The following is a 12,946-nucleotide window of genomic DNA, read 5'->3' as shown; positions in this document are numbered from 1 at the left end:
AAATGTTGGCATGCCGGGTAGAGGAAGGTAGAGGGTTATAAGGAGGCTGACTTAAAACTTTTGTATATTGTATACATTCACAACCCTGCTTTCCTGTGATCCATCCCTGTGATTAATTTTCATTGCAGGTATATTAAAGAGACAAACATTAAAAATGATGCTGCAACATTGAATCAGCTGATAACTAAAATGTCAAATGTTATTACCTGGACTCCAAAGCCAGGAGCAGTGCTGGATGTTGGCAGGGTATTACAGGATCCAAGTGACAGGTAATGGATATGCAATATTTGCCTTATCGTTATTAAATAAATATAGTAAACAGAGTTTTATGCCCCAAAAAAGTGTCACTAGGCTCAAGTAAAAAGCTCAGAAAATTATCTCAGTATTTGCAAATAATCCACTTAATGGTATCCAAATACTTTAGTAGACAATGTTTGACTGATTGAGATTGAAGGGGCTATGCAAAGCTTAAAGTGTTACTAAACCTAAAAACGTTTTTTACCTTAATTTATTGTTTGCATTATGGTAAAAAAAGTTTTCAATTTCCCTGTGTCCCCCTTCCCCTGCGTGAAGAGTAAGAGAGGGGAGAAGAGATCAGTGCTGCATCTATTCTCTCCTTACTTCCTCTTCACACAGCACTCAAGAAGCAGCAGTAGCCATTGGCTCTTGCTGCTGTCAATCGAATGCAGTGAAGAGGAAGTGGGGGATCCATAGACACACAGGTCGGGAGCGCGCAGACGTTTCTCCCCATAGCAAGCGGCTGGCTATGGTGGACATAAAAAAAGAGGAGGAACCAAGATCGCTGCTGTGGATCCCAGAAGAGGTGGATCGGGGCCACTCTGTGCAATACCACCGGGTGATATAACATGTTTGTTATGTATTTTTATTTTTTTAATCTGACTTTAGTAACACTTTAATTATTTTGAAGTTGTTATTTTAGTTTAATTATTTTGAAGAATTATTTTTAGTTCATATTTTTGGTTCTACTGTGCATAAAAATGTAATAATGCTCTACTTATCTATCTTGGTCCTGTGAAGCATTCCCCTTCCTCCTCCTCCTCCTCATATGTCCTTAGTAGTGAGTGCTGTCTTTAGTTGTTGGATGCTAAGCTTGCGCTGTCAAAGATCAGTGTTTTCTGACATTGCCCATATTTAGGGCATACTATGTGGTCCTTAGCATTCACAGAGCCATTGTGAACATTCCCTGTATCTAATATGTGTATTTCCAATGATTGTAAGCTCAGTCTTGTGGCCACAATTTGGAAAATACCACATAAAAACCACTAGATGAAGCCGATGATCATAGGAAAAACGTGTAGTAGGCACATTACAGGTGATTTTTCATGATGGCTTTGTGAATGCCCAGCTATTTTTTCTTTTTTAAATAGCCCCCGATGTATAATCACACCAGTGGCGTCTGGTGCTAAACGTTTTTTGGGGGGCGGCAAAGAAACCCACCTAGGGGGTCCCCCATACTCACCCCTCCACAGTCTCCCGCACTCAGCCCCTCTGCTGCTTCCTCTTCTTCTTCTCTCGGTCAACCTGATCCGCCTTCTGTCCTGATTAGCCAGGAGGAGAAGCCAGAAGACAAAAGTGAATATTGATTCGCTAGTGTCACAAATGATTGGGTTCAGGGCACAGAGCCCAACCTTTTTCAAACCAATTAGAGCTTCCGGCTCTAATAATGTGGCTTGAAAAAAACTCTTAGAAACCTATGAGTCTGGTGTCCCGCATGCATCCCCTGTTTTACAAATGACACCTGAGATAAAACTTTAGGAATTCCCTTTTTCTGTTAAGAAAAACTAACTGCTGTACACTAAAATGCTACATATCAAAACGTACATTAAATAACCTGGGAGGCATACTGGACCTCTTCCATCAGCATACGCTTTTTTTCATGGTTTCCTTTACAAGGTTGTTCTGAAAAACACTTCTAGTAATTTATACGTTTGTAAAATAAAAACCAGGTACTTGTTTTATGTCTGTATATTCATGGATTTTGATAATTAAAAGTTCTGATTTTCCATTGGATAGAGAGGCCATTGTTGATCCACCAGAAGGTACCAAAATTTTCAAAGATTCTTGGGACTTTGATACATACCTGGATGCCATGTCTACTTCATTTAAAGATGAGATCTTTAACTATCCATCTTGGATTAAGGAATATTTCACCTGGGCTGGGTTCAAAGGCTATAACTTGGTTGTCAGGGTAAGTACAATGACTTTTTAGATATAAACAAATGCAGCCTGTATTTATTAACATATATATACAGTATATATATTTAACTCAGCTAATGCATATGTCTGAATTTGAGTTGGTTTCAGCATTTTATAATCTACTGCACAGTATATCTCAGGCTAGAAGAAGGAGAGCCAGGATTAGGGGCCAATTGGGCTTTGTTATGTAAACATATAAGGGAATACTATGCTTCCTTCATCTGGAGATAGAACATTCATATTGAATACATGGCCAAGAGTCAGAGCCTATCATCGCATGGCTGCAGTGAGAGAACTCTGTTCTGTCCCCCTAATGAGATTAAGCATTTCTCTGGATTCCCGCTGTACTGAGAAGTCATATGCAACAATGTAGTCGCCAACATTCACTATCTGACCGGGTGGTGGGGGTTGCTGGGGATCTCTCCAGTGTTCCCTTAGCCGAATTGTAATTCTTTTAGAAACAAACCGCTGAGAAGCATAGCTTGCCAGAGGTTCTGTTGTGGGAAAAATTCTTTTGAGTTAGCCCAAGAAATGACTGCTCATCAAAAAGAATATGTTGGTGTTTTATGTACATATTGAAGAATCTAACCAATAAAGTTTAGAACTTCTTCTATGAGTTTATGTTGTGATCCCTGTCTCGGCAGCACCATATTAAAGGACTTGCGTGCAAGGAGAAGGGGCTGGTAAATGTGTATACGAAGCAGACAGTGAAAGTACATGGCAGGAAGATATGAGGGATCTCTGCAGATCCTTATTTGGTAGAAGGAGTCTGCTAACATATCAAACGTAAAGCACTAGCTAATCAGTTAGGACCACCTTTTGTAAAAGAAATGTATAATCCTCAAGAGGAAGTGCATCTGGTACATGATGGGAAGACGACTTTGTGGAGAAGGAAACTTATTCTTCTCTGGAAAGAAACCCTATATACTGTACAATAGGGAGTAGAATACTAAGAGAAGCCTGTGTCTTGGATCTTCCCGAATGCACGTCTGAGCAAAAGCATTGAATGTACTGGCCTAGTTTGGTTTCTATGCAGAGCTGCATCATATTCTGCACTCTCCAGTTTTAGTAACTCAACCCCATTCTGACTGAAGGAGAGAGCAGAACGATGACCTCCTAAGTTTATTGTAGCTTCCTCACTGTCCATTCATATGATGAAGACCAGGCATTGACCAGGGTGTGTTTAACATCAGCAAAAAAGGTCAGGTCTCCAACCCTGGGTATGCTGTCTATTGGGGTTGTGTAAATCTCAGGACAGAAATACAAATCCTTTGGCAAATAAAACAACTACCATATGTTTTTCAACTGTGTATTTAGCTGTTTGCCTGGAGTTCAACTTTAACTCTAAAATGTTTCAAAATGTTTATTTTACTAACTCATTCTCGTTATTGGTTTACTCCTCACTCAGAAACATAGTACTATATTAATATATTCTTGTTAGGAAACAACCTATGACCCTATATGTCAGGGTGCTAAACATGTTGTTCATGTATTATAATGTCATATTATTTTTCTTGTAGATGATTGAAACTGATGATGACTTTGTTGACTTGCCTCAGGGCTACAACTACTTGGTAGATTTCTCAGACCTTTCTTTTCCTACTAAAAGACCAAACCGTGACCATCCTTATGAAGAAGTAAGTCTTTAGTTCTATCTCTTCAATGATATCCTAAATGAAACCTACTGTATATAATGTTTAAAGAAAAATACAAGGCATGCTCAGTTAAAGTGGTTGTAAACCCTTACATATACCCAGTGACTTGTCCAACATTAGGTGATACACATAGATGAAACCAATACTCCTGCATAAGTTGTAGTTGTGTATCTGCAGCCATTTCTTCTGTAAATCAATCCGAAAAGTCAAAGCGGAAAGAATTTCTTCTTAGATCGAGGAGAAGGGAGCAGGGATCTGAAAGACAACGCTGAAACCTAAAGTAGGAAAGGGACACCCCCCCCACACACACACACACACACAGTATGGAGAACAAGCACAGCTATTAGGCTGAGTGCTGCAGCTCCTCTTTACCATTTTAACTCTGCGAGAATTGACTGATGCTTGTAACAGAAGAACAAGTTAGCAAAGAAAAATTACACTTGGGGTGATTTACGAAAGCCGCGCGCCATCTTCCATATTTATGAAATGGTGCGTCAGTAACAGAGCACGAATACCCCATTTACTATAGCGATCTTGGTGCATGGGAGAATGCAATCTGTGCGGCACTATGGACATGGCGCACGGCATCTCCAAATCAATATTGACAGAAGATGGAGGTGCCAATATTATGGGGTAATGTGAGGAAGTTTAGTAACAACTGCCCAAGTAACAAATATGCCCAAAATAGAATGAGAAAGTAACTTTTTCAGAGAAAGCCCGCTGTGCCCGCAAGTATGTTTAGAACTGCGTGAGGTCAATGTAAGCAGTGCGCATGCGCAAGCCGCTGTTGCACTCGTTCACTTGCGTTTGTTCACTGTGCGGCCAAAATCTTAGTAAATGTTAAGCAACGTACATGCAATTGCACGAGTTGACTGGGCGCAACTCTAAACTTTTCTTTTTTTTTTTACGCTGGTTCACCTATGTATTTTTTTAAGGAGATTTGCACACAGGTCATGTTAGCATGTTACGTTGCCAACATGTGACATGCACCTTGTTAAAGTTATGTAAAAAGTCTCTCACTCCTCTAGCTCCTCCTAAAAGGGCATTTAACCTTCCCCCTCTAATGCATATGATTTCCTTGGGCTAACTTTTTCTTTTAAAGGGGAACTCCACACTCCATTCTCCAATGCTCTTGTCTCCCCCCTCTAATCCCTTGCATTTCCATGGGCTAACTTTTTTGCTTTTAAAGGGGAACTCCACACTCCATTCTCCAATGCTCTTGTCTCCCCCTCTAATCCCTTGCATTTCCATGGGCTAACTTTTTTGCTTTTAAAGAGGAACTCCACACTCCATTCTCCAATGCTCTTGTCTCCCCCCTCTAATCCCTTGCATTTCCATGGGCTAACTTATGCTTTTAAAGGGGAACTCCACACTCCACTCCATTCTCAAAAGGCTGTGAGCTGCCTTCACCAATCCAAACCACATCCTTTTTCAGAGCATACAACAGGGCCAGCTAGGAAAGGGGCGAGAAGAGCGATCGCCCAACCCCCTCCTGAACCATACAAGGCCACATGCACTCAACTTAGCTGGCTGCCTTTGGGGCATGTTGGGCTCAGCCCAATACCAACCACAAAGCACCTTGTGCCCACTAGTTTAAACAGGCTTTCCACATTCCGTAAAGCCCCCTGTCTGCAGCCCCCCCACAGCCCCAGCCTAGGGTTGTCTGGAAGAGGCCCTTGTCCCCCTGAATATGAGAACAAGGTAGTTGACTTTTTCTCCTGCCCCCATGCATCCACCCCCCTTTCATGGGCTGGCTTGCTGTGTGTTTGGCTAGGGGTTTGTTAGTGTGTGGGAGGGGCACAATATATTTTTAGTTTGGGGTGGTATTTTTCATGTGGGGGGTTCTCATTTTAAGCCTTAACAGACCCAAATGGCCTTGTATGTAATGGGGGGGGGGGCAGGCTATTTTTTGTTTTGGGTTAAAATCTTGCAGATTTGTAAGTTTTCTCTAAAGCCTTACATCTTTGAATTGGCATTTTGGATACATGCTACAGATGCACCACTTTACAGGCAGAGTAAGCCCCCACCCACCCCCCAAGTTACTAGCTTTTAAGCAATTTTGCATTTTTAAAGTTACTTCTCCTTGTTTCGATTTTGGTGGTGTCCAAATTGATGACATTGATATATGTCTCTCAGGGTGGGACCTGGGCCCCCATACCCATTTTAAGGCCAATAACTAGAATATAAGCCAACCAAGTGGGGACTAGCAAAATTAACAAGTCCATTCCCATATACTCTTTGTTTGCCCCCCTGGATTGGGAGGTGTTTATCCCATCTGTAATTTTGTAGCATGCTGGATAATGTGATTAATTTTGGACAGGGGGGTAGCTTATTAAGTGCTAGCTGCATTTGGGTTGTTCTGGGCATGCTCAGAGAGTGTGTTTTTTTAGGTTAGTAATTTAAGGACATCCTTAATAGGTGTACCCACTTTGAAGCTCTGTCTCTACATTGGGTGAACTTGCATTTTTTGTGTTTCATGGACTGTGCATGTGTTTTCAATTGCCTTATTAGCACACAAACCTATGTTATATAAAGCTTGCAGATAGCATTCTTTACCTTGCCCTGAAAAGAGGTGTGTGTGTCAGTGTCAAGAGAGTACATTTGGGTGTCCTTATAGAGTTTGTAACACATATATTTTCTCTTTGTACTTTGTTATGTGATGTGTTTTAGAGCAAGTATTTTTTACTCTTTTTTTTGTGGGGGGGGGGATATTTTTCACTGAAATATTTTTGATGTTGTCAATCTGTGTTTGTAGGTCATTACTTTTACTTTGATTTAATTGTCTGTGCTGCATTTTTTGGCAAAATCTTCCTCAAGCTGTTGTGACTACTAAATGTTTAAATAACTTAAAGAGGAGGTCCACTTAAACAAAAAATATTAAAAGCCAGCAGCTACAAATACTGCAGCTGCTGACTTTTAATAAATGGACACTTACCTGTCCCAGGGTCCAGCAATGTCGGCAGCCGAAGCCAAACGATCGCTCGTCTCTCGGCTGCCCCCACCACCATCCTCGGTCAGGGAATCAGGAAGTGAAGCGTTGCGGCTTCACTGCCCGGTTCCCTACACTGGTCCTCGTTGTGTTGTGGGAACTGTGTATTTCCCAGAACACAACGGGGGTGGGCGGGCATTCGCGGCTAGCTGCGGCTAGCTATTCCCGGAAGTGGGTGCAGATACCTGTATTATACAGGTATCTGCATCCCCCCTCCCCCCTGAAAGGTGCCAATTGAGGCATCGGAGGGGGGGAGGAATCCGATGAGCGGAAGTTCCACTTTAGGGTGGAACTCCGCTTTAAGAGACTGTCCGTTTGTGGGTGCAGTCCTTTTAACTCCTGTTAATTTCCTCTGCAAAATGGTCTGACCTCAAAACCATATTCTTTTAGTGTCTCAAATTAACATACATAATAATCGTTTTAATTAATATTAATAATTTGTTTTGCAGGTGCATGCTCAATCCAAGTAATGCATTTTACACCCCCCCCCCAAACAATTTTAATGCAACAGATTTCCCAGCTGCAGCTTAAATAGGCTGATTGACATGGCAAAACAAAAAAAAGTGTGATTTGTCTAAAAGCTACTTTCCTGGTGCCTTCATGGTAGCATATGCATGGATTGTGTGTATGCTACCATGGATAGGCACCAAGAAAGGAAAATTACAGAGTGGTAAGTATTCCATTTTCCATTTTAGCGCAGTGGTTCTCAGCCTCAGTCCTCAAGTACCCCCGACAGGACACGTTTTGAGAATTTATCTTAGCTAAAATAGCTGTCCAAAATACCAAGCCATTGACTCTGATTTAAAGCACCTGTGCAAGATGAAGGGAAACCTGCAAACATGGCCTGTTGGGGGTACTTGAGGACAGGAATAAAGCTAAAATCTAGCTCAAGACAATCCTATTCTAATTGTGGCCATTTGAGGGAAATCAAGTGAGTGTTAGAAACCCTGCTTGTCTTTTTTAGGTTGGGCTTTGTGTCCCTTTTCTGAAAATTGGCTTCACTTCCTGTCACATAGCCAAATAGGAAGTGAGAGTAAAACCCTACCAATTTCTTTCCTTGGGGACACACAGGTCAATCTAACTAGTGTCCCCATTAGGCAAATTGCACTCTAGCACTTTGTTGTGTACACCCCAAATTTTTAGGTATTTTGGGGCTTGTTAAAGGCAAATCCACTCTGCAAACAAGTGTACTCGCTGTAAATCTGAGGGGAAGCACTGTTGATTTAATCATCCAATCATGTAGAAGCAAACATGGTGTTTTTTATTTTCCTTGCATGTCCCCCTCAGGTCTCCAGCAACTGCACTTCCAAGTGCACTTGTAGTACAAAGTGGATTTACCTTTAGTATATAAACCCCAAAGTCCAACATACCTAATAATTTAGGGTGTACTGAGCAAAATGCTAGAGTGCAATTTACCTTATGGGGAAACTATTTAGATTGACCTGTGTGTCCCCAAGAAAAGACATTGAGAGTGTTTTACCCTCACTTCTTGTTTGGCTATGTGACAGGAAGTGAATACATTTGAAGGAGAAACTGGCAAAATTTCGGAGGTGTCTTCACCCTATCAGGGGTGCAGACATCCCCAAAAACTGACAAGACTTCTAATCCCTCTGCACTCTATCCCCAAGCAAAAATAAGAAAGGATTTAATTTAATTTAACTTTGCAAAGACACATTCCTAAGTTCAACTGTGATGCATGTCAATGGCCCATTTAGACCTTGTTTAATAGAAAACACCAGTTGCCTTTCACTATTAACATTTGTTATTCCAGTCCTGGAAATCTGCATCTGCTTTACTATTAATTTCCATAAAAATTGGGTTCCTGCAGCTAGATGCGCGAATAGGGTTCCCACCTCATCCCTTTAAACCTGAACACATATTAATTACACAGGTTCTGTGGCTGATTAAGGTGGTAATTAAACTCACTTGGTGCCTTATCTGCATTTAATTAGCCTCAGAACTTGTGTAATTTAAAGGAGTTCGGGTTTAAAGGGATAAGGTGGCAACAGTATGTGAGATGCGCAACTGCTGTGTGCGTGGAGGTATGTACCCGTGGTGCATATCTGGTTCCCGGAAGCGGTGGACAGCACACAGGAATGACATCACGCCCCTCCAGGACGTTGCTTGTACTGCTGCTAATTTCTTCCCACCACCATGCCCTACTCACTGTTCTCTTAGGAAGAGATTATCCTTTTTTGCAAATTAAGATAATTTTGTATTCATTTTTACATAGGGTGGTGTTTGTGTGGGTCATGTGTGTATGTCTAAATGATTTGGCCTCAAAACACACACCTACTTCCTGTGTACAGATTCACTTCCGAGCCAATCTATATTGCTTCCTGCTTCAGTGTGTGTGTATATATAGATATATCTATAGATGTAGGTTCTTGTGTCCACCAGCAGAGAGAAGTTGGCTAGATGCCACACTCCCAATTCTGAAGGCATAATAATGGTCTAGCACAGGGGTCTTCAAACTACAGCCCTCCAGTTGTTCAGGAACTACAATTCCCATCATGTCTAGTCATGTCTGTGAATGTCAGAGTTTTACAATGCCTCATGGGATGTGTAGTTCTGCAACAGCTGGAGAGCCGTAGTTTGAAGATTCCTGATCACTCTAGCATGTCTTGAAAAAAGGTGAATTTTTATTGTCCCTTGTATAATGCCTAAGAAATATCGTTAGGAAAATACAAGTGGTTCATTGCACATCTACATTCCAAATTTGGCACTTAAGATGGTCATGCACTATGCAATCCGTTTGGCCAATCTCTGTACAACTCGATATTTAGGCAAAATAGGTAATAGGAAGACGCACTTTATCAATCAATTCAAAATATAGGAAATCCAACAGGCTCTTCCACTAAATCTAATTTATTTAAGATTTAAATGATTGCAGTGTATGGTCACCTTTTAAAGATCAAGATCTGAAAATATTAATTTATTGGGTTTAGAAACACTTCTCTGTACTTTGTAATGTATTGAAAGATTTGGGTAAAAAAAGAAAAAACAATTTCAAAGATATATTAGAAGTGATAGGAATGAGATTAGCACCAAAAGGGTTAATTGCCTAACAAGACACATCAAATGAGATGAAATTAACCAATTGTAATGGGCGTGCACTATTATCAATGAGAAAACTGCCGTTACCCTAGCGCCAGTTGCAGTTAACATATGCAGGTATTTATATTGTTATTTGTGCTTCAATGTGCACCAGTTCACACGTTCAATTAATGACTTTTCTGGCGCACCAATTAATGTATGAACTGGTACAGTGCCTTCTTAGTATTAGTCATATGTATAATGTTGTATACATAGTAAACCACCCCCTCAGTGCTCTGGAGAAAGACAAGTACACAGTATAGAAGGATGTGCTTTTTTCATATTTCATGTGTGGGGTTTACAACCACTTTAAGGCTCATGCACACAGAACTTAAAAAATGCTGCTTTTACAGGTGTTGAGCATTTTATTTTTTTTCTGTAATGCACCTCTATGTAAGCTCATGTGCCCATTCACACATAGGTGTTTACATACACCAAAAAACACCAAAGGCACATTTAGGAGTGGAGCTGAAGAGTAGAAAAGATGCAGAACGCGACCAAACATGTCTAAGCATGCATAAACGCTAGATATGTCTAGGGTTTGTGTGTTGATGCCTTCCAGTGGCCAGAATAAACTAATATTGGCCAATGGAGTGCATTAACGCCCAAATCCCAGATGCACCTAAGAGCGCCTAAACGAGTGTACAATACTCAACATTTAGCGTGTTCTTTAAGCAGTTCTGGCATTCAGAGGGACCTTTACAAACATTCCATGTGCATGAGGCCTTAAAGTGTAATTTTTCACTTTTTTTTGAGAAAAACAATCCCCTGTGGGTGCTCTCTGTATATTGCAAAAATTTTAACAAACGTTGTGGCAGAGTTCTACCTTTCTCTGTTGTTGCACTATATCCCTGAAAGACTGATTCCTGAATGTGAGGGTCTGCACCCATTATAATCTCCTGGTGCACTTTCAGTGTTCCACTAAGGAAAGCTGCAGGGTTTGTATCCCTGTAGAAGTAATTAACCCTTAGGATGCATCTGGCTAAAAATGAAATTCCTATTGCAGAAGATGCCTAAAATGTTACTTGTGTCTTAGTGCAGACATCTGAGAAAATCAGCGAGTCACCCACACAAGCAGAAAATGACATTTCTAAGTATGTTCTGTACATAAACTGTGTACAGGATGCCTCCAGGTTGTCATATTGCATTGGATATTGTAGTGAATTACAGCGGCTTCAGATTGAAATCAAAAAGTAATTTTTAGTAACATTAAATTACAAAATGGCTTGTGTGACAATTTTAAGGGCTAAAATTATTGTTATTATTATTATTTTTATTTTTTAACAACAGTGAAATTACTCTTTAGGCAGCTAGTTAGAATTCTATTCTCGGTCACTGAATTTAGTAAATGTAGATCTGATCTGACTTTGTTTAAAAGCACTTTGCATTTTAGCTTTGCTCTCTGCATTGTGTTATTAATTAAGCTTGTTAACAGGTGTTGTGATATATAATTATTATGTTCTGCTCCACATGCTTTCTGCCATTCAGTCCCAGGTACTGGATAACGGCTCACCTCAGTCGCCCATAACATATAAACAAGAAAAGGAAGGAATTCATAAACAACACAGACAGTCCACCTAAAATTCTACTCCTGAAATGTTTCACTTAAATAAGAATTCCACGCACAATATGAATAATGTAACGTTTTATACATAGGTACATTGTTCCAGCTTGGGCCACCTCTCACCTCATTCAATCAAATAATGCTTTGCATTCATTTGGAAAATGCAAAGCATTCTCTGAATGGTACCGCGCCATGTGGCTGACCTCTTCTGTTCAGTAAGCAGCAGGGCAACCGTTTGGGACAGGACCCGGAAACTAGTGAGGGTCACTGGAGTAGCAGGTGTCTGCTACAGTGATTTCCATCTTCTAGAGGGATCCCACAGGTATGCTATATGCACATTGACTATGTATAAAATGCCATATCTGGAATTCTCCAGGGGTAAGTTCCTGAGTGAAACACATCAGAAAATGAGCATTATGCGGCCTGTCTGTATTGAGTATGGAATAAAAGTTTACAGTAGTAACTGATCCAGTGTTCAGCTTTCATTTTTTATTATTATGGCAAGTGTTGATGTACACTTAGGTATTTCAGTGTTATAAGAATGGTAGAGAAGACATTTTTAAATACCTTGCCCAAATCTCCTCCTTCCCTTCCACTAGAATTTGCTGCTAGTAATAGTAGGCAGAAGGAATGCCAGAAGGGAAAGCGAAGAAAAAAAAGCACTCTCATGCACAATGTACCATAATGTGGTAGATAGACATTCCTTACAGGGAAACTATATTAGTTTTGGGGTCATTTTACTTTAATTTGTTAAAGCTTGTTATGTTTTTTGTTATTATACATAAACAACTTTTGCTATATGAATAAACCTTTTAACAAAGGACAAAGTGTTTCCTAGAACACTTAAAGTTTAAAGTTGACTGCCTCTGGACTTGCTCTGTCTGACTTAAGCTGGGTTCAGCAGGAACCGGCAGACTTTCAGTGTGTGCAGCTATCTGTCATAAGCTATCATAAAAATGAATCAGTTCAGACGAAATGCGTAAGGCGGAGCCACAGCAGTGAAGTCATGCCTGCTGGGGTGCTGGATGCTGCATTCTTGACATGCTCCTTTGTTTTTAGCATAAGTGAGTAAGATGCTATAGCTCATAATAAATAGGTGTTTTAAAAACTACACCTTGAACAATTTCCCTTCCTTCTTTTGCGATATATGCCTTATGTTTGATTAATGTATTATCTTGATATGATCTGCTGTGGAGTGGTGGCTTAAGCAGCTGGCTGTGGGAATGGTGATAGAACTTCCGTCCATCCATCAATTCTAAGGATCTTTCCTTACAAGCATTGTTAGACCTCTTGTAATTTAAGGTCTAAGGCTGCATTCACACTTGAGCATTTTCAGCTAATAAAATGCTCGAAAAACACAGAAAAACACCCAACAAGCAAAATCCCATTCATTTAAATGGCCCTTGTTCACATCAGAGCATTTTG

The 12,946-nt window shown here is 40.4% G+C and overlaps 1 protein-coding gene across 1 annotated transcript in view; it reads left to right on the top strand.

The window, feature by feature from the left end:
- Positions 1 to 12,946, top strand: part of LOC141145914 (cytidine monophosphate-N-acetylneuraminic acid hydroxylase-like) — a 135,971-nt gene that overhangs the window by 103,220 nt on the left and 19,805 nt on the right. The window contains exons 9-11 of the mRNA XM_073632717.1: positions 129 to 269; positions 2,035 to 2,209; positions 3,738 to 3,854. Coding sequence (XP_073488818.1) covers positions 129 to 269; positions 2,035 to 2,209; positions 3,738 to 3,854 — 433 coding nt within the window. The remainder of the gene's footprint in view (positions 1 to 128; positions 270 to 2,034; positions 2,210 to 3,737; positions 3,855 to 12,946) is intronic.

This window comes from Aquarana catesbeiana, linkage group LG05 (assembly GCF_042186555.1).
Source record: "Aquarana catesbeiana isolate 2022-GZ linkage group LG05, ASM4218655v1, whole genome shotgun sequence".
NCBI lineage: Eukaryota > Metazoa > Chordata > Amphibia > Anura > Ranidae > Aquarana > Aquarana catesbeiana.
This window is presented reverse-complemented; position numbering and strand designations above follow the sequence as displayed.